Source organism: Lytechinus variegatus, chromosome 18 (assembly GCF_018143015.1).
Source record: "Lytechinus variegatus isolate NC3 chromosome 18, Lvar_3.0, whole genome shotgun sequence".
Lineage (NCBI taxonomy): Eukaryota > Metazoa > Echinodermata > Echinoidea > Temnopleuroida > Toxopneustidae > Lytechinus > Lytechinus variegatus.
In genome coordinates, this window is record NC_054757.1 from 5555676 (window position 1) to 5577584 (window position 21909).

General features: G+C 36.4%; 1 protein-coding gene across 1 annotated transcript in view; it reads left to right on the forward strand.

Annotated features, from left to right (window-relative positions):
- Positions 1-21909, forward strand: part of LOC121432263 (rho GTPase-activating protein 24-like) — a 41562-nt gene that overhangs the window by 15628 nt on the left and 4025 nt on the right. The window contains exons 3-5 of the mRNA XM_041630124.1: positions 10635-10742; positions 14136-14268; positions 18053-19478. Of these exons, the coding sequence (XP_041486058.1) occupies positions 10635-10742; positions 14136-14268; positions 18053-19478 (1667 nt within the window). The remainder of the gene's footprint in view (positions 1-10634; positions 10743-14135; positions 14269-18052; positions 19479-21909) is intronic.

The window sequence follows — 21909 nt, forward strand, 5'->3', positions numbered from 1 at the left end:
CATGAAGATAATTTTGCTATGAAAGGGAATCATTTCAAAATATTCAGTTGAAAAATCTAATAATATTAAAATATATCAGATATTGAGAATATAATTTGAGATTTAGTTTGCCAGCATCATCGAGTCATTATAGAAAATGCCAAACCCAATGTGTTAGATTCAATATTTTTTTATAAATTAGTTAGATTGAATTGATTGATTGATTGATTGATTGATTATTTTTCATTTCCATGCAACAATTGAGCATACAACATAGAATGAATTGACAATATTTCACGGTAAGAAAACAATAAATATAAGTCATTACATGGGAGGGGAAAATTAAGCGCAAAGGCTTGAAAAAGGACGCCCCTCAAGAAAAGACTGTATAAATTTTGAAATAAAGAAAGTAGAAATCATAATACAACTCCTTGTGAGATATATGTTTCTAATTAAATTAATTATTTTTTTATTTGGGGGCATTTTATTATAGAATTTACAATAATTAGTGAATAGCAGTCGGACTCGAAGGATGTTGATATGATCCTGCTTTTTGTTCAGATTTGTGTATAATAGCTTTCTTTATGATGAGGAATTAGTAGGGGAAAGCATTTCGACTGGGGTATACTCATTGTTTATCTGAACTTCCATCTGTTGTAGCACTCGTCTGTATCAATCATACAAATTTTAGCTAATTCATTCTATTTCATTTCCACTGATTTGGGCTATCACTTTGATCCACGGAACCTGAATTGGGCTGTTACGACTTCATCAACAGCTTTTGCACACGGCACGCTATCACGTGATAATTATCCATCTAAAAATAGCACATTTACATAATGACTTTGCAAAAAACCCACTTTCTGAAGGTCAGTTTCAACCAATATTCAAACTCGGTCACGAATGAGATAAAGAACATATATGAATCATTCGTCGAAAGCTGACACCACGCACTTCAATTCTATTGCATAATGTATTTTCCTAATAAGCCTATATAGTGCGGTATGGTGTGTCATCCCGTAGGACTAGCGTGCCAAAATTGATTTTTTGGTTGTTTTGGCTTCAATAGGGTCCCCTTAGACCAAAACGATGGGGTCAAATTTTCAGACCCCTCCTTCCTTTTGTGGGGGGTCCTTTTTGGCGCCATATTGGCCTGTACAAAGCCCAATAGGATAATCCATTGTTTTCAACCTTATTTCTCATTTTTCTTCGCCAATTTTATTTTTAAGTTGTCTGAGGTGTACAAGAATGAATATTTGATGATGTTGTGAAGTCAATATTTTTCACTTTTGCCATACGGGGGGCGGATTTTGCGAAAAATGCCCCAAAATTGTAAAATATTACCCCAAAAATGTAATTTTCCCCCTTTTTGGCACTAGAATTAGGACAAAAAGATTACAAAATGAAGTGCATATGTCTTGTTGTACAGTCCAATAACAGAGGAATACATCACATGTAATTTATATGATTATTATTGGTAAATTAATGTAAAAGTCACCCCCATTTCAGGATTTTATGCAGTGAAAACCTAACTACAACACTAGAGGGCGCCATAACTTATCATGATGATATTAGTGTGGTACGGTATATCATGACACAGTTCCTGCAGGATTTTTGTGCCAAATTTTTTTTTTTATTCACTTGGGTCCAATCTATCACGAAATGATAGGGTTCCAATTTCCCCACCCTCACCCACTGCCTGAGGGGGGGGGGTCACCTATATCGAGACCCACTAAAATCAGGAGTATTAGTAATTTTGCGCCCGGTTAAACAATGAATTATTTTATGGTATTTTATCATCCCTAGACAGCTAAAATGCCTATATCTGAAGGCTTCAAGTTGGACGAGCATCCTACCAACCATATCCCCTACTCCCCCCCCCCCCCCACTGACTGGCATACAACTTTCACCATTCGGCCACTCGTTCTAGAGTACAATTTACGATTAAAGGACTTCTATTCGAATTGTCAATTATGTACTTCTCGGCTAATTTCCAATTACTGATAGACAGAAAAAACACATAAAATATAATTTTAGCCCCCCCATACACACACACACACACACGCACATATTCATTATTGAAATAACATGTGATGTTTAGAGAACTTCCGAACTTACATTGTTTTTCAACAGTTGTTAGTACTAATTGACCTCAGGAATAATATACTAAAAATCTGCATCAGGGAAAGTGGTTATTTTCAAGATAGTATCCAAGATGGCCACCATTCACTTAAAATTAATGAATACGACTCACTCATTATCCACCCTAGAATCCTAATTAGTTTCATACTCCATGGTCTAGGAGTTAAAATAATTTGTTGACACAGGGTAGAGTGAATATAAGGACCCCAGGATACCTGGAAAATATAAGATGGCATCAAAAAAGCCTGCCGTGTGCTAAAAATCCGCAATTTGGTTTTGATTCAATGATTTTAAGGGTGAAGTAGTAAATTGAAAAAAAAAATCAAGGACAGTGAGTGGTCTGGTGGGTCCAAAAAACCATGATGGCTTCAAAGATGGCTTCATTTATTCTGAAATGGCTGCTAACATTAAAGCAGACATAGCTGACTTCATATCTTCCATGGAAATGTGATTTCGATGTTTAATTTTAAACCACTGGTTTGGGTTAAGTAATAGGATAAGTTACAAGGACAGTCAGTGGTCTGGTATGTTCAAAAATCAAAGATGAATTCCAAAAAATGATCTTAAAATGGCTGCTTGATACTTAAAGCGGACAAAGTTCATTTCATATTGGCCTGGGAGATATCAGGTAGGTGTTTCATAAAGCTGTTCGTAAGATAAGACGACTTTAAGAACGACTGGTGATCCTTTCTTTTGGTAAATGGTATACACCATAGGGGATGGTTTAGCGCGTAAGAAAGGATCACCAGTCGTTCTTAAAGTCACTCTTAACTTACGAACAGCTTTATGAAACGGCCCCAGTTTGGTGTCTAAACCAATGGTTTCAAGGGTCAAATAAGACATTTGGATAAGTAAATAAGGGCTGTCAGTGGTCTGCTATGTCAAAAAATGCGATATGGCCTCCAAAATGCAGGGTCTAAATTGACTGTGGTTCTTAAAAGTAGACATAGTTCATTAGAAATGCACATTGTGGATTTGATTTTGGTGTCTACACTAGAGTTTAAAGGATCAAGTATTGTTTCAAGTTGAAAGAACAGTCGGATGTCAAGTTTATCAAAAATCCAAGATTGCTTAAATGACTGCTATTACTTTGAAAGTGGATATAGAACATTAAACATACACCTGGGGATATTATTTTGGTGTCTACACTAGTATTTCAAGAGTTGAAATTAAAAATACATATTAAGGACTGGTAACAATGACTATGCAGTTATCCATTTTGCCTTAAAATCCAAGTGGGCTTTAAAAAAATGGGTACCAACATAACTACTGTTAATACTTAAAAGTGGAGACATTATTCAAACAATACCAACCTGTGAGAAATATTTTGGTGCCTACACTTATATGTATGGGATAAGTTATCATATTGATTCATGAGTTTGTAATAGCACCCACTTGATGATTTTTTTTAATCTACCATGGATTTTAGACAAAATGGAAAACTAAATATCCTTGTTATTTGTTGAATGTATTATCTAACCCTTTATACCACCATGTAGACATCCAAATTATTCCTCACATATTAATATTGTATAAACTCTGACCATTATTAATGAGTTTTAGGAATCATTTTAGATGCCATTTTGAAAACTTTCTTGGATTTTTAGGCAAAATGGACAAGTGCATATCTTTGTAACTAATCGAAAGTATTATTATAATCATGAAACCATTGAGTGGACACCAAAATCATATGTCCTTGGTGAATTTTAAATGAACGATGTCCATTTTTAAGTAACAGCATTCACTTTAGACTCAGATTTCTTCACGACATCTTGGATTTTCCGACATAGACCAATGACTGTCCTTGTTATGATATGGTAATATTAATAATATAGGTATATTTACCTAGGGAAGCCACTTCAGTTCTAAAAACTGTTCTCCCAGCGGGCCTTGCCATTATTATTACCCCTGCCTTAGATGGGCTGCCTATGCGCTTTAGCATTCAAGGAATTCCTTCGCGCATTCAGGGAATTTCTACCGGGTACCCATTTACCTCACCTGGGTTGAGTGCATCACAATGTTGATAAATTTCTTGCAGAATGAAACTATGCCATGGCTGGGATTCGAACCCACGACCCTTTCAAAGTCAAAAGACCAATCCACTGGGCCACAACACTCGAACGGTTGTAACTAATTTTCTGACTTTAAAAATCATGGTTTAGACATCAAACCATTGATGGATATTACATGTCCACTTGTAAATAACAGTGGCTATTTTATACTCTATTGTTTAACATACTCGACCAACGACTCTCCTTGTAACTTATTCTAATGTATTATTAGACTCACTTTTCCATGGTAGTCACACACATTCATATTCCCGGATATTGAACAAACTATATCGGTTTTTCAAGCAGCAACAGCAATTTCAAACTCCATTTTTGGAAGCCATCTTGGATTTTTTAACATACCGGACCACCGACTGTCCCGGTATGTTGAGTCCAAGATGGCCTCCAAAAGTTAAATAAATAAAGAAAGGAAACGGTATTCTTGTCCCAATTATGATCGTTGAAACCATGGTCTAGACACCGATTCCATCTATCTCAGGTATATAAAATGTGCTATGTCCATTTAAAGTATCAACAGCCATTTTAAACTCCATTTTTGGAAGCCATCTTGGATTTCTGGGTCCTTGTAACTTTTCCCGATATACTTCTTCACCCTTAAAAATCTTTGAATAGAAACCAAATTAAGGTCACTTAAGTAACAAAAAAAAAAATCCAGGATTTTTTTTATTTTAGCCCAAGGTAGCCATTTTGCCTCCACGGGGGGGGGGGCGAGAATCAAAACAAATTAGATGCCCATACTATGAATCGGCATTGGAAATAATTGCTCTTGAAATGTGTCAGCTTTCAAATTTATTGATAAAATTACAGTGCCTAGAATTTGATTTTTTTAGGGAAGTGCTTATCATAAGTTATGGCGCCCTCTAGTGTTGTAGTAAGGTTTTCACTGCATAAAATCCTGAAATGGGGATGATTTTTACATCAATTGACCAAAAATAATGATATACATTACATGTGATATATTCCTCTGTTGTTGGATTGTATAACAAGACATATTCATTTCATTTTGTAATCCTTTTGTCCTAATTTTAGTGCCAAAAAAGGGAAAAATTATATTTTGGGGGCAATATTTTACAATTTTGGGGCATTTTTCGTAAAGTCCGCCCCCGTATGGTAAAAGTTAAAAAACATTGACATCACAACATCATCAAATATTCATTCTCATACACCTCAGACAACTTAAAAATATAATTGGCAAAGAAAAGTGAGAAATAAGGTTGAAAACAATGGATTATCCTATTGGGCTTTGTACAGGCCAATATGGCGCCAAAAAGGACCCCCCACAAAGGGAAGGAGGGGTCTGAAAATTTGACCCCCATCGTTTTTGGTCTAAGGGGACCCTATTGAAGCCAAAACAACCAAAAAATCAATTTTGGCACGCTAGTCCTACGGAGCTGTGTCAGTGACATACCGTACCACACTATATATGAGATATGTCGAATTTTTAGCATTTCTTAACACAATTTGAAGGATAACTAACATTATATGAACGCATTTTTCCCATTTAAGAGGTGTACATATCGATGATTCTTTATATTAAGTACCTCTATAGACAAAGTAATAAAAATGTGTTTCTTTAATTTGTTGTGATTATTCAAGTGATAGGGAATATAATAATTATTGGCAATTCTTGGACCTAACATGGCGCGAAATCTAAATCAAAATGGGCATTAAAGGCGCGCTAATCATACTTAGAGCATCGTTTTATTTAAAAATAACCCATTCTTAGATCTTGGCAGAACAGCATTTCATCTTTGGCAAGAGTATTGGAAACCATCAGCCCTGTTCAGCCGTTATTACTTTAAATCCTCACTATCACAATCACATGAATTACTATCGACACCCTTCTAATAAAACACAAATGTTCCCCGATCAACTCTGCGGTTATACGTCTAATTCCAGGCTCTAAATTTAGAAGTCCTCATGCACAATTCATTTCACCAATTTACTCTTTGAAGAGGTGCTTCTGACTATTCTCCAGAGCATGCTGACAGAATGAACAGTTTTATTGTTGATATCGTAAAGTTTGATGATATGTTTCTCTGTTGCTGAGAGTTTCTTTTTACAACAGCGAAGCTTTTCGAAACTTCTTGCACTGTCCTGAACGCTATAGCGGCGTACTTCGGTGGCCGCGAATAGCTGTTATCGTTCGAAAGAACTCATGCGTGTCATTCAGAATGCGTTTCATTCAGAGAACTGAGCAAGCGAACAAAAATTTTAAAAACTTTTAAAATGGGAAACCGATTTTGCGTTAGATTTTTGACATAACATTCAGAAAAAATGCATCTTTTCACCATCTTGCTTTCATGGGCTTTCATGTCCTTCTTTTTCTATTTTTCTTGGTTATGGAAGATGGGGGCATGCATGAACCCTATGCACCTTACCCCCATCTGCACGCCAGCTAGTGCTGAAAATAGATTACAACCCTTCTGCGCTCATGGCAGAACACTAACTAGCGGACCAGTTCTCCTTAAACATGTTAAAAGTCTATTAAAGTGCTTCTTCTGTGTCATGTCTATGGTCATACTTGTGATTTAAAATAAGCAACGAATCCCCCATTGGCTCTCAAGATGTCATCACTATGGTCAAAAGTTCATAATGTTATCGCTTATTCTCATCACATTCACTTTCCGTCCCGTCCTAAGAGATTTCCAAACGATGTTTTACTGCCCTGTCACGGGTATATTGTTCCTTGTTTTTAGGCGGACTCACAGTGCTTTACTTCCTCTCTCTAACAGCCCGCCTTCCTATTGTCCTCAAGGCAAAACATCGAGCAGACGATATTACTGAAAAAGAATAAAAATTTTCCCGCCAAATTTTCGCTTCGTCACTCATCAGAAAGCACACTCCCAAAACAGCCAATATCAAGAGCATGTTCATAGCTGAGTTAGGGTTGCGCGACGCTTTCCCTTTAAGAAGAATTATCACTTCCGGAAGTGCAGTTTAATTGATATTTTCCTGACTTAAATTTGATTTATTAATTTAACTAAGATACGCATATCCCAGAATACACCGCTGCTCTCTCATGTATGTCACGCCGAGCGATTGGTACCCATCACTGCAACATGTTTGGTTCAAGCAATCTACCTCAGACGCTACTAACTTATTTCAGTGGCACATGAAGTTTATGGGTTTTTTTTTCTTTTGGCGACTATTTGTGGGGTTTTGTTCCCAATTCATCTCTTTATCGTCTTTCGATGAAGTCTTACTGACTCTTCTAGCTTTCTTTAAAAATGATGTTGATGATCAATTAAGTCTGTCGAAGCTTCTTATTCCTAATTATTACTGTTATGAAATTCTTAATGGAGGGACACACATTCGATAACAATACAAAGCTCCTTTTATTTGGTTGCATTCTGTGGGGTTGCAAAGTCAATAGCCTGACCATCTAGGGCCTAATTTCCAACTACAAACAATTACAAAAGAGGCATATTTCCATTTTTCCTTAAAGGTGTACACTGCAAAATCTCCGGTTTTGATTTATACCAGACCGGAATCACCAGAGAAGTATTGAAATAACACCAGTTTGGAATCAAACCGATGCTGTTTAAAGGTCAAGTCCACCTCAGAAAAATATTGATTTTTGATAAATAGAGAAAAATCAAACCAGCATAACGCTGAAAATGTCATCAAAATCGGACGTAAAATGAGAAAGTTATGACATTTTAAAGTTTCGCTTATTTTTCACAAAACAGTGATACGTACAACTCAGTGATATGCAAATGAGAGAATCGATGATATCCCTCACTCACCATTTCTTTTGGTTTTTATTGTTTGAATTATACAATATTTTATTTTTTACAGATTTGAAATTAAGGACAAACTTGACTGAATCATATGAAAACAATGCTAACTCCACATATTCAAGGAGGATTTAATCTTTGTTTCACTTAACAATAAGGAGAACTTTAGAATATTTCATATTTCATATAATAAAATACAAAAGAAATAGTAAATGGATGACGTCATCAGTCTCTTCAATTACATACCGACCAGAATGTGTATACTGTTTTGTGAAAATAAGCGAAACTTTAAAATGTCATTAGTTTCTTATTTTACATCCGATTTTGATGAAATTTTCAGTGTTATGCTAGTTAGATTTTTCTCTTTTTATTCAATCAACGTTATGTTGGGGTGACCTTGTCCTTTAAACACCAATTGGTGTTGTATAAACACCTATCTGGTGTTAGACCAAAACCAAACTGGTGTTAACACTTCTCTAATGTGGACATATATATAGATTCCGGGCCGATGGTAAGTCAACACCGGAGTTTTGCAGTGTAAGGGTGTAAGATTGTACCATAGTGGGGGCGTGTGGTCTAAAGTACTTACGACTCTCGTCTTTCAATCAGAGAGACGTGAGTTCGAATCCCAGCTGTGGTGTGTTTTCCTTCAGCAAGAAATTTACGCACGTTGTGCTGCACTCGACCCAGGTGAGGTGAATGGGTACCTGGTAGGATTTATTCCTTGACGCTTTAGCCCCGATATGGCGGCTCAGCAACTGCCGCGGTAATGATATGATACTACGTATCAAAGCGCAGTTTAATATATGCACATATAAAGTGACATATTATTATAATATTGTAATTGTTGCTTTTGGGGTGAAAAGGGGATTATTTTATTTTGTTCGTGTGATGCTGAAGTTTTAAGGGGCTACCGTAAACAGTCGGAAAGTGGCAATACACGTATAGAATGTTATCATTGTAAAAAAAATGCACATTCTATCCTAAACATTTTTTTCGCCTCAGAGAAAATGCACATGCTTGTGTATGACATAACACTTCATCAATCAATATGACGTATCATATTTAAAAAACAGATAATTATCATCAATTATCACTCTTTTTCTTACTTTGAATATTCGGGGTTTTGAGGAGAAAAACAAGCCTTTATAACAATCTTTTGGAAGGTTGAATAAACCCGTGAGTAATGTTTCACATTTTCTCCAGGGATTGGCGGCTAAATGTGTCATCGAGCCTGAATCATTCTCATTTTGTTTCTCCTGAAAAAGTGAGATTTTATTTCAAATGTTCTCGAATTCATGGGACGAAGCCAATGTATGTTGTACCACGTCATAGCCTGCTGATCAGACTTTTGTTTCAGTTTCTGAATACAGTCATGTTTTCTTTTATAACTGTATTGATGAATGCTCCCCAAGGAGTGGAAAGTGTGTGAGTATTGTATCAAGGTTTAACCGATTCCAATGACCAATTAAAAACTTCTTGATTGGGCGTTACACGAATCGTAGATTCTGTACATCACGCCAAGGAGCTTCAAACTGTTTTAAAGTCATTACATTGATCAAGGGTAAATGTACGTCTAAAAATAAACATAAATCATGTAAATGGGACGTTACAAGAAAATTTGGCTGCATATGAACGCAAATCAACTTAAGTTTCCGTTTCATCAAATGACTCCGTTGCGTAATCCAGACTTGGTGAAGACTTGGGAAAAAATAACGAGTTGCGATTGAGAAAAACTTGACATTTAGAATTTTAGTACTAAATTCCAGTCTTGTGATGAAATTTGGCATACTATTCAGAAAGTTTTTTGTCCAAATGTTTGCTCTCTTGTTCTTTATCTTGTTATCCTCCCTTTTTGGGGTCATGAAACTGTTTGGGGGTAATGGCCCCTAAGACCCTCCCCCCGTCCCCGCTCTATCTGTAAATGTATTAGTGAAATGAATATAAAGAGGCCCTAAATTTAATTTGCATGGGGGATCAACGCTCGATTTGGAATTGAACGCATTAATTTTAGTAACGCCCCAATAAATAGATCATGTATTAATACTTGTTATAATTACATAAGGGTGCATTTTATCATTATTAGAAACCCACGATGCAAAGTAAGAAAATAAACTTAGACTTTGAGATAGGTTACATTGGTTTGGGGGCAAAGTCACGGTGTGTTAATGACCTTAAAACGTGAGAGTTTTGGATCAGTTTCAAAAACAGTATCAACTCAACCAGAACAAAGCGACTGGCATGTTTTAACCTGAAAAGGGTAGAAAGACTCCTAAAAGTATTTAGAATCATTTCATCAAAAGGAAGAATGATAGTAAGAAAAGTTCCACAAGGATGTTAAAAACAAGAAAGGTGTTAACGAATAAAACTGGATATTATTGATTAAAAAACACCTAATGAATGATATGGTATTGATAGGTGGATGGGCAAAGAACATAGGCGGCGGAAGCGGGGGGGGGGGGGACGGGAAACGAAACAAAAGCAAATCAACTCATGAAATAACGCAAGGATTCATACGAACTCCTTTTGGCGACACAGAACATGCAGAAGAGGGTCAGAAAGATGAATATATTATGCTGTCTCGAGCATGAAGAATTGTAGATACATATTTGGGCTATTCATTCACGATATGGTCTTACACTATCTGCACGCAGTCATTTCAACTGTATGTTTTATTTTCACAATGTTTTCCTTGTATTCACAGGTAAGAATCCGGATCAGCCGGATATTCTGGGCAAACCGTTCATGATGTGCTCTCCTAAACAAGCCGAACTGGACGTGTGGGAAAGAGAAATCCGGAAGTTACGAGGAGGTAAGAAAAACCGGGTATCGCATTGATCGCGATTGGCATATTTTTAAGAAAATGAGCAAAAGACGATTTGTTCCAAAATTGGATCGTGGACCAGTTACGTAGTAAGGTGCGCGGGTGGACTTATAATTACAGGGAATTAAAATGAATCTAGATAGACTGTATTTATGGACTAATCGCACTCTGGATATTGTTTATATCCTAAAATATATTTGAGGTTTAAAAACGAATCTGGAGCATTCAAACTAAATCCATAATTCGATTGGTCCATAACTACAATCCAACTGGATTCATTTAAAATCCCTAAAATTGAGAATGTACCTTAAACCAATCAAGGCCCCCGTAATATAAAACTTAGCGATTAATAATTATTGTGAGGCTGATATTTAGGATTGATCGTATACAATAGTCAATTCAATCAATCAATCCTAGCAGTAAGTCCTAGGATCAGTCGCTTATAACCTTATTTATAGGGCTCATGCAGATTCACTAAATCGATATCGATACCTGATACCTCATTCCGGATTGGTCACTTTAATGACCAATCAGGGTTGTTCAAAGCCACCGCGCACCTAACTACATGTCCACGATCAGATTTTGGAACAAATCGCATTTTGCTCATTTTCTAAAAATGTGAATGAAAAGTTTTTATCTATTTGAGGTTCAAATTATCTGAAATAATAATAGTAGCCAATTTTTATATAGCGCTTTTCCCAGAATGGTTCAAAGCGCGTTACAGCATATTATTACCCCGGTCATTGGATTCATTTCAATCCCGCACAAAAAGTGCACAATTTCCACTCTCTGGTGAGCATTCCTTGCATTCATCGCAGCCTCATTTGGCGCTTGCAAATACAAACATACAATATCTTTCGCATCCTACCGGGTACTGAAAGACTACTAAAACAAAAAAAATGGATGATTGGAAGCCTTCATTTTGGGGTAAAGGCCAAGTTAATTTCAAATCATAATCATTCATGCGATTGCAATGACGTCATTAGGACTAGATATTAAATTCGCTTTTATTCTTATAAGGATGATAGCATAATCACAGATTTGTATGATGATATAGAACATTAAACAGTAAGGTATTCCATGTATCAATATTTGAATCAAATTCTACTACGTTTTATTCCAAATCGGGTCGAAGGCCAGTCGTAAGGTGTGTGGTGGCCTTACGACGTCACTGAAAATGATTTCCATTTTGTTAATCAATGCTGTCATTTTTGATAGGAGGTAATGGCGGGCAGTAACAGGTTCCGTGTTTGACGAACACTGTTTGAGTCGATTAATGATCTGAAGATTGACCGAAAGGCGATTTGAAGTCCCTGAAGGGGACTTTCACATTTAGGTCAGTCTAAGAAAAGAACTCGACCTTTAGACTTGACAAGACAATGATCATTGTGAGTGGTGCCTCATGATGCCCTTAATGCCAAAGCTAAAGGGGGCAGTTTGGACGCAGCTGAGGTTGATTTGTTCAGGGGCCGGTTTCAGAAATGCGTTTCAATCAAACCCAACTTGTTTTTGTTTTAACCAACCGAACCGAAATGCATATTCAGGACATGTATTTGATTTCTTGATTTGCGTTCAAACGCTGCAGCACGTTGTTTTTGACATCTGGGGAGCGTTTCATCAATATTTTTATCCGACAAGTTGTCAGATCTGACATCTTTCCATGATTTTGATTGGCTTAGCGGCACTGTTCCTACGGTAACTGTCGGATAAAATGGGACTTGTCGGATAAAACGTCCGACAAGGCCTTTCATGAAACGCCCCCCTGATTACTTAAATTCAAGTCTTCATCCTTCATCAGATTTAGAAATACTTTTTGCTCGAAAAATTGTGTTTATGTATATTCATGAAATAATGATTCTATTTTAATTTCCTTCTTGGTTATCCCTCCCGGTAGAATAGATAAGTTCCTATGGAAAAAAAGTTGCATATCTGCATTTAAAGCGAATTACAATTTTTCCTGATCACGAACATTAAGTGACCTCGAGCAGAATTAACAGTTTTCATAGGAAGAAAACAAATTCATTTTTACATATATGATGTGCTCGTAAATATCTTAAATATTTTCAAATTTTGCACCCCACCTCTTTCCTAATGCATTTCTCTGAAGAAAAAAATGATTAAGAAAGTAGGGACTGACTTACATGTAAATAGAGATATGCAGAGTAAAAGACGAAGTGAAAAATGAGCGCATTAAATTCAATCTTTCTTTCAATAAATCTTGTATTTGCTTTGAATCAAAAGCTTATTAACGCAAGGGGGAGGGGGTCTGCTGCCTCTTGAAAAGTACAATAATTAACAATTATTATTCGGCTGTATGTAAATACACGTAATATTGATTTTCATTCATTCGACTCGGCGTGACAGTAGTGATGTTTGATGGAATTATTCATTCTTGACACCCCCAAACACCTTGAAACATTTTGAGAACCTGACCACTCCCTTGCCAGTCGCGTTACCGCTTCGGAAGAATATGGGGGCATGTTTCCCCAAGTTGACCCGACCTAGATACTGCCCACAGAATTTGATCCTTAAGAGTCCCATTTTCTTATGGGAAGCTTCAAAGTGTATGGATGCAATGCAATTTTCGTAAATGATTAGGGCTGGTTTGTGTATTTTTTAATCTATTCGTGCCGCTCCTCTTTTATATGAAGATTTAAATTGGTCATAATGATCACTTAAAGTTTCTAATCCCCTACCGCCTCTCATGCTGTCCTGTTCTTTGTCTCTTTTCCTCATCATTCTGACTCTGACGTTTTCTGTCCATCGCACCCATTCCCCGTCTTTTTTACTCCTTGGATCTATCTTTTACTGTCCTTTTTCTTCTTACCCCTCTCTTTTTATTCCTTATCTATCTCTTAGATTTAGATTTATTTATTTCCGTTCAACATTTTTTTCAAAATATAATCAAAGTAACAATACATATTCAATATAATCGATAATACAGACAAATCAATGAAATTTCGTAACAAATGTTGAATATAAATTAAACAAAACTACAATTTGTTGCAGTAATTTTATCAATGAAAAGAAACAAGAAATGAACGGAGGGACTTGCCAAGAAAAGCAAAAAGCTTGTAGAGAAGGCAAGCCCCTAAACTTAGTTTCAATACTAATGATTATAAACAAACTATATATACAACTATATACAAAAATCGAGACGGACACAGAAGACAAACTTAAAACAAGTAATCCACAAATATCAAAATAAAACGAATAAGCGACAACCAAAATAAGAGAAAGTAGTTCAAATAGTAGTTCCATTGTCACTGTTTCCTTATTTCCTCTCCTGCCCGTTTCTTTGCCCCCCCCCCCATTCATTCTCCACGTTTCCAAATTCAATCGTTACTTTTGTCTCCCAATCGCTCTTTTTTTTCCTTTCAGGAGTCTTTGGCCAGAGTCTCGAGGATACCATCGTGAACGAGAGTGAGGAATGTACAAGGGAAATCCCCGTGGTGGTGGAGCGGTGTGTATCACATCTCAGAGAGACTGGTCTAAACGAGGAAGGAATCTTCAGGTAAGAGATGGGAACGAGAGTGGTATTGTCTATAAACAAATGTGATATTTGTGTAAGTATATTAAAAATACACAAAGAGAATCATAATTATAAAAAAAAATGAAATAAAATATTTCTCAATAATATGAATTGGTTTACATCAAGTAGGCCTATAATTATTCTCTTCTCTCGATTTAATAACTTAAGTAGGATAAAGAGTTTTGTTTCCGCAGAGACACGGTATTAAATTATTCCCGAACTGGGCAAAATAACAGACGATTCAAGAACTTCAACTTGTTAGTAAATACTTTTAATAAAAAAAGAAAAACTTCAACTTCTTACAATATTGATTTGGTATAGTTCATTCACAAAGTAGGTCAATACTATGGGATACTACGCATGCTTACGAAAAATTATTGCACGATAATATCGAATTTCTCTCCATGTCAAAATTATATCGTCAAGAAAATATCTGAGCGTCAACTTCAAATACCTGATTACACGTCAGAGAAATTGATTCTTTCGATAACCCCAATTAATGCTGTATCATCACCGAGCTTCGTATACAAGGTCTGTTAGATTACACAATATTCATCTCAAACTATGATTCATTAGATTTGGAGTGACGTCTCTTTTCCGGAGACGTGAAGAAAATGAGGCTGAGCAAATTTTCAAATTATGCCACCGGCGAAAACATCTGAATGAATGCGACCAAAGACATCATCGTTACACCTGTTATGCAGAATTTGGTTATAGATAGTTGGGCAGAACTTGGCGTCCATTGATTTTCCGCCATATTGTCGAAAACTCTATCTGGGTTGGCAAAACTCTCTATAGATCGACGTGATCAAAGGCTGATCTATGGAATCTAACTCTCGACATAAAGTCACCAATACTATCAAACTCAACAGTTCAAATTTCTTTTTTGAGATTCATGCATTTATAAATGTTCACTCTCATTGCCCTACTTTATTACCATTACTTTGGGGCAGTCATAATATACAAGAGGGGTGTGCCATTTAACCCCCCCACAAAAAAAAAAAAATAAATAAATAAATAAATGAATAAATAAAATAAATAATAATAATAATAATGATATAAAATAAAAAATTAAAAAAATAAAAAAATCTGGTCTTCTTAAGGGTATTTGGGACAGACAAGGGTATAATTTGTTGACAGAGAAAAAAGGTGATTATCTATTATTTTTGGTTGGGGGAGGCAAACTGGGCGAAAATACGCATTTAAATGTATTAGGGGAAGAATGTTACCCATTGGAGCAACATACTCCATTGTAAATTTGTACCGTACTATATTTTCAGTGAATTGTCGTCCTGGTTTTATTTTACTCTTTTTTCGTTTTGACTTGTTCTGTGGGTTTTCTTGTTACTTTTATCTATTCAGTAAGTCTCCGTAAGCAAATAGCAACCATTGGGTCTCTCTCTTTCTTTCTCTCTCCACTTTTCTCTTCCTTGAGGGAGGTTCACATTATACAAGCTATTTCTTTGAGTGAATCTCCCATTTCCACAGATATCTTTTTTCTATTTAGATTATATATTAGAATTTGTTTACAAAATGCACCATATTTTGTATATATCTTTATATGCTTGTTATCATTGATGTTTTTAATATAATTGTAATGACACTGATTTGTATCGTAAATATCTGTTGTAAATTATGAAAATGATTTGTATCAATATTCATGTCATTTCTGTTGGAAATAAATCTGAATCTGAAAAGCTCAGAGGCATGTACCCTTCATAAAGCATAAGACCTCCATGCTTGACTTTGTGTGCCTGTACAATTATACAATATGCAATTATAAATGCATTATTCATCGAAGAATGCAATTTGACATCGAAATGTCCTCTTGATATTATGAGCAACCATTTTAGCCAGACGATAAGCTGATTATGATTTCCGTTCCAAATATACAGACATCTTTGAAATGTCTTCGAGCGCGGGAAATAAATCGCTGAGATTTTCTAAAGGTCTTCAAGGCATCTGATAATGACCGGTCGGTCAGAAACACTTGGTTCGAGTTTTCTACAAAGCTGCAAAGTTTTGATGATATTTACATAAATACATTCGTTGTATATTTTATTAATCACTTAAATAAGTATAGAAAAGAACTTAAAATGTGAAAAGGCAGTGATTATAAATTTCTACATAATGGGTAATTTTGATTCATAGGGGGACCTTGCATGAATCATCGCACTCTATCGGTCCAAAATTAACTCTCCGCATCACAAAATCACGTGAGATTGAAAAACTAAAAATGTCCGGAATTTTCAAAATAGGATTGTTGACCACAAACCGCAAGTAAATCATATTGGTCTTTTCCTAATACCTTTCAAATCAGATCGTTAATACCTTTCAAATTTGATCGTCAAAAGGTCACCCTTATGCTATATTCTTTTTTCTTTTGCATATGTTTTGATATGATAAAAAAATCTTTTCCAGAATGTTATTCCATTTTATGTCATTATTGTACTACTACATGATTGTTTTTAAACGATTCTCATCATACGAATATTAAGGCAATAATTTATTATAAGAGTAAATAGTCGTTTCGCGAGGATACGAAATTTCGATTGAAGATTATTTCGACTTGTGGATTTATTTTCTTTTTATTGGTATTAGAACTATAAGAAATGCATATACAGCGAATTGTCTTGTCGGTTTACATTTCAGTATCATATATCAATAGTCACAATAAGTATTACTAAATTTGGCAAAAGCAAAGAATTTATATAAACCAGATTAATGTCATCATTGTATTCGAAAATGTTCATTTTTTTTTGTTCGAAAGGAAATGTGTTCATCGTCAATCTTATTTTGTTATTCTACTTATTTAGATTTTAAAAATTAATGAGTAATCAAAATAAAAAAGAGAAAATATTGAACTGAAGAATCATTTAGAAATCCCAAAAGACCAAGCCTGGACTATTTCCAATGTACCTGAATCATGAAAATAGAAATTCCATTGCACATTAAACTTCGGACAAGATTAGCTTTCAATTTTTATCGCCCCTCTTCCCGCCAAAACGCGTTTCCTATCTTTAACACTGTCTGCGTCGTCTGCCCGAGGCACCTCCATGAGGAGCTTGACTCACTCGTTTCCATGGCAACAGGTGGTTGTAATAATCTCATTTTCTCTTAGAGGTAATGTGATTCTTGCCCTTTCCATGGAGAAACTTGGGAGAACCCCTTCGTTGGCAGAAGGCGACTGTTGCCTCTGCTGTCATCGAGGGAGAACAAAACATTGAAAATTGGGTGTAACTTATGCTAGCTTTCCAAGAATATTAAAGATTCACCCCGAGGTGACTAAGAAATGATTTCATGTGACATCAGGTTTTGCAGTATGAGTAGACTATAAAATAAAATGATTTTAAGGCTACAAGAAAACAAATGTTATGTATAACGATTGAAGCAAACTAAAATCATTACGGGATTTTTACCGCAAATATGTAGGTCATTTTAGTCAATTGGATTTTGGCAGTGAATTGCCGACATTCGAGTCGGGTTTACAAAGCACCATGGCACGCCAGATGAATAGACTATACAGCGAAGCCATAAATAATTATGTTCTGTCAGAAAACATGCTATAATGCCAATGTTTAACCAGAATAAAGATGAAAAATAATCATTAATTGCCATCAACACTGATCAACCATAAAATTTAATTGAAACATATTATAAGATGAGAAATAATATAATGAGAATCGAATGAGAATCATCAATGTTTGATGACAAAGACAATTCGTACAATACTAACCAGACATATATTTTATTCTCTATTTTACAGATTAAATGGCCGAACAAGCATGATACAGGAACTACAGGATATCTTCGACGGTGGCAACGTCCCCGACTTCGAGGCCTACGGTGCCAGCTCGCACACGGTAGCATCTCTTCTGAAGAGATACTTTCAATATCTTCCCGAACCGATCATTCCCTGGCGACACTGCAGGTACTTCATCCCAGCCATGCAACGTCTTCAAGAATGCGAAGAAGATGGGCGAAGGCAGCTGGTCGTCCAACTCGCTCTCCTTCCCAAAGTCAACTACAACCTTCTGAAGTACCTTTGTCGCTTCCTGCACGAGGTTCACAAGTTTGAGGCGCAAAACAAGATGGGACTTGGTAACCTGGCCAATATCTTTGCACCTCATATACTGCGTCCACAACACGCGGAAGGCAACTTTCTGCTGGGTAGCACTGCCCTTAGTCTTCAGTTGGTCCATTATTTAATAAGGAACCAGGACAAGGTGTTTCCTCCAATCAGTACGATCCAGATGCACTGTGCCATGACGACAAGAGACTATTTGAAGCATGAGAGACTGGCAAAAGAATGCGCGAAGAGGGCGTCTCTCCAAGAGAACAAATACCTGAATCACACGTTGCCTTTACCGGATGAGGAACCTGTTCTTCGGACAAAGAAAGCCCTTAGACCAAAGGAAATCGTGCAACAAGAAGAGGAAGAAGACGCAATGAACTATGTTAACACTGACCTTACAGACAATGATATAGAAAGTAGTCTTCTAGACTGCTCTGTTCATAGTATCTACGAAAATTTAGAGATCCCTCAATCTCCGCAACATTCCGTGTCCTTGATAGAATCTCTTAAGTCAAGGATATCAGAAGTGCCTCCGAAACCAAGAGCATATACCGAACACAAAGCAAAGCGATATGGCGTCTCGTATCGTGACCCATCGTCGATAATGCCCGCGCCATACAACGGACAAAAGTCACCTTCGTACACGAACGGAACCCCGCCGTCGAAACCTTCGACGAGTCCGCCAAAGGAAGATGCCTTCGGACGCGGCAAGAAGCCCAAGGTTGCCAAAGGCGATGTCCACAGTCAGGAACACCAGGGAACCACTTACCAGAACATTGAGCTGGGTTCCTCAGGGGCTCTAACCAACGGGAAAGAATCCCGCCACACCAACGGGGACATCCTCATCAAACCGCTTCCTGAATTGCCTCCCAAGTATGGAGAACACATCCACAACAGTGTTCCCAAGATGGTCGGTGACTACAGCAACGAAAGCTTCAACGTGCCTTACGCCAATAATCTCAAGATACCCCACCTGATCAACGGTGAGGTCACAGGTCACATGCAGGGTTTACGAAATAAACTGAGACAGAAAGATGACGAGTTGAGTAAACTGAGAAAATCAGTGGACAGGATGAAGAAGGAATTGGAATCTATGAAACTCAGGGTCAACGTAGAGGTGAGTCCAAAGTGTTTAAGATCCATTTTCTCCGTTGTAATGTTATATCTCAATGAATTTCAAGTAGCAGACAGAATTTTAAGACTGGCAGCGATTCAAGGTAAGAATTACGAGCCATTTTAAGTGATTGATATTATTCTAAAATAAAGCTAATTCTTGGGTCCTGACATAAGTCATACTTTAGGTAATTAAATGAGAACCTTCTGGATTTATTCATGTCTTTTTCGTTTAATAGTAATGGGTATTTTTTAATATTTGTTATAGTCGTGTCGCTATTACTTTAAAACATGCTGACTGAATTGAACTTTGACTAAAATTCATTTAATCAGTTTGATATCTTTCCCCAAAATAACTGTCTGTAATACATAAATGCCTTTGAATTCCACTTAATTTCCAAAAGAGAAAGCAACAACTTAAATTTTGGTTAGCAATGACTTCAATCGTATTCTACAATATCAATATAGGAATCGTAATCGTACAACTTGCTTCAAGTCCATAATTCTGCTTCAAAATGTTATGATAAGAGTCACGATATAATTCTGTTGTGAAATCAGTGGTAGGTGTTAACCTATTGTTCTATTCACTGGCGGATCCAGCGGACCGTGCCCCCGCCCCCCCTTAAGAGGCACAATAGAAACTTTTAATGTACAAATTCCGTTTAAACACAAGTGTGCCCCACCCCCCTTTGAAAGTGAAGACCTTTTCTATATTCCTTTTTTTGTCCCCCGGCCCCCCCCCCCTTCAGGAAAAAAAATTCTGGATTCGCCCCTGGTTTTATTAATCCCTGCTGGACAGAACTCACTATCACACTGTGTGTTAGTGGACTATGTGAAAATATTATTCACACTGGCAAAAAATGCTCAAATTTAACAGTGAGAAGATATTTCCACACTTTGGACCACTCCTCGGGGGGGGGGGACAACTCGACAGCGTGACTGTTCACGTGGTCGACTAAGTAATTATGTGATTCATACTGTTGAAATGCTCAAATGTAACTGTTGAAATGCTCAAATGTAACAGTGTGAAGGTGATTTCACATTGCGTTCCACACTGTGAACATATACTGTGGCACACACTGTTGGACACTGTGTTATTTCCAGTAGGAATGGCAAAGAGTGTAACTTGAAACTATTAAGATATTTTTGAAATTTAAAATCAAGTTCAAGTTTTATTTTCCATTTCCATTATCAACATTATAAGCAAATACAAATCAAACATACATAAGCAAATACAAATGGAATATGATAACAATGATTACAAATCAATTACAAGTTCCAAAATAATTGTAAAATAGTTTTAATATGTGTTAACTTTCGGCATCTTGGTCTGAAAAATTGCATCGTCGAGAATTGAATAATTACAAACCGATAAAGAATCAACCTTCACTTCTTTTTGTTATGGTAACATCTTGCTGTCCATGGGTTTGATGGATTTCATTGTCATGTATGTATGGATGTTTTATTTATTTAAATACGGGATAAAAAAACCTGCTTCAGCAGCAAGGCTGTTTTTTTAGCAAGTCCGTACATAAAAATAGAAAAAACATAAAACAATAACTTATAAATCATGAACAAAATATCAAATACAAACATTTGAACAGACATAAATTGCATGATGAAAATAAAGATTTGAGATGAGAGAATAAGAACTAAAAAAGCAACAAAAAATAAACATATACACATTTAAAACGCAAACAAAAGTACAATCAATATACGTGATAAAGGATGAAAACAATCATAAGGAATCATAATCTACAACGACATTTTAAACTCATAGATCTGTGACGGAAGTGACGTTTTCTTATTCTCTTTTATCCCCATTCCAACCCCTCGTTGGCTGTATGTTTAATAAACCCTCTGTCACGTAAAGTGCCAAGCACTAAAATAGATATTTCACGCCTGTCTTCTGCCCATCACGTCCCATGCATGGATTAGGACCGTCTAAAATAGTCTTCCAAATTAAAAATATGGATCATTTTTTCCCCTTTTTTTTCTGGAAGTTCGAGGGTTTGGGGGATATGACGAGTTGACGGATGGCCCGTGTACGTGATGTCTTCTTCAGAAAGTGGTTGAATTTAGCCGTCTAAGATATTTATTAATAATAATTGGTATTTTTAGATCTTTTAGTCCGGAGGGAGGGGGGGGTTCAAGAGAGAGCAGAAGTAGAGGCAGAATATTGGAATCTTGTGCACCGATTTCTTAATTTAATTCGAAGAATAGCTGCCCATGGTTGCAATTATCATTCACGGAAGAGTAAAACGGCAGATTGTTTTTCAAGAATTATTTTCTTGAAATCAAGACATCCTAGAACCTGATATTTAATTTTTTCAATATAATCCTATCAGTGTGGAACATTATGTTTAGACCATACTAAAAAAGGCTGGTTGATGTCATTTTAGACGCTTGAAATGGACGTTATTATAGATGAAAGA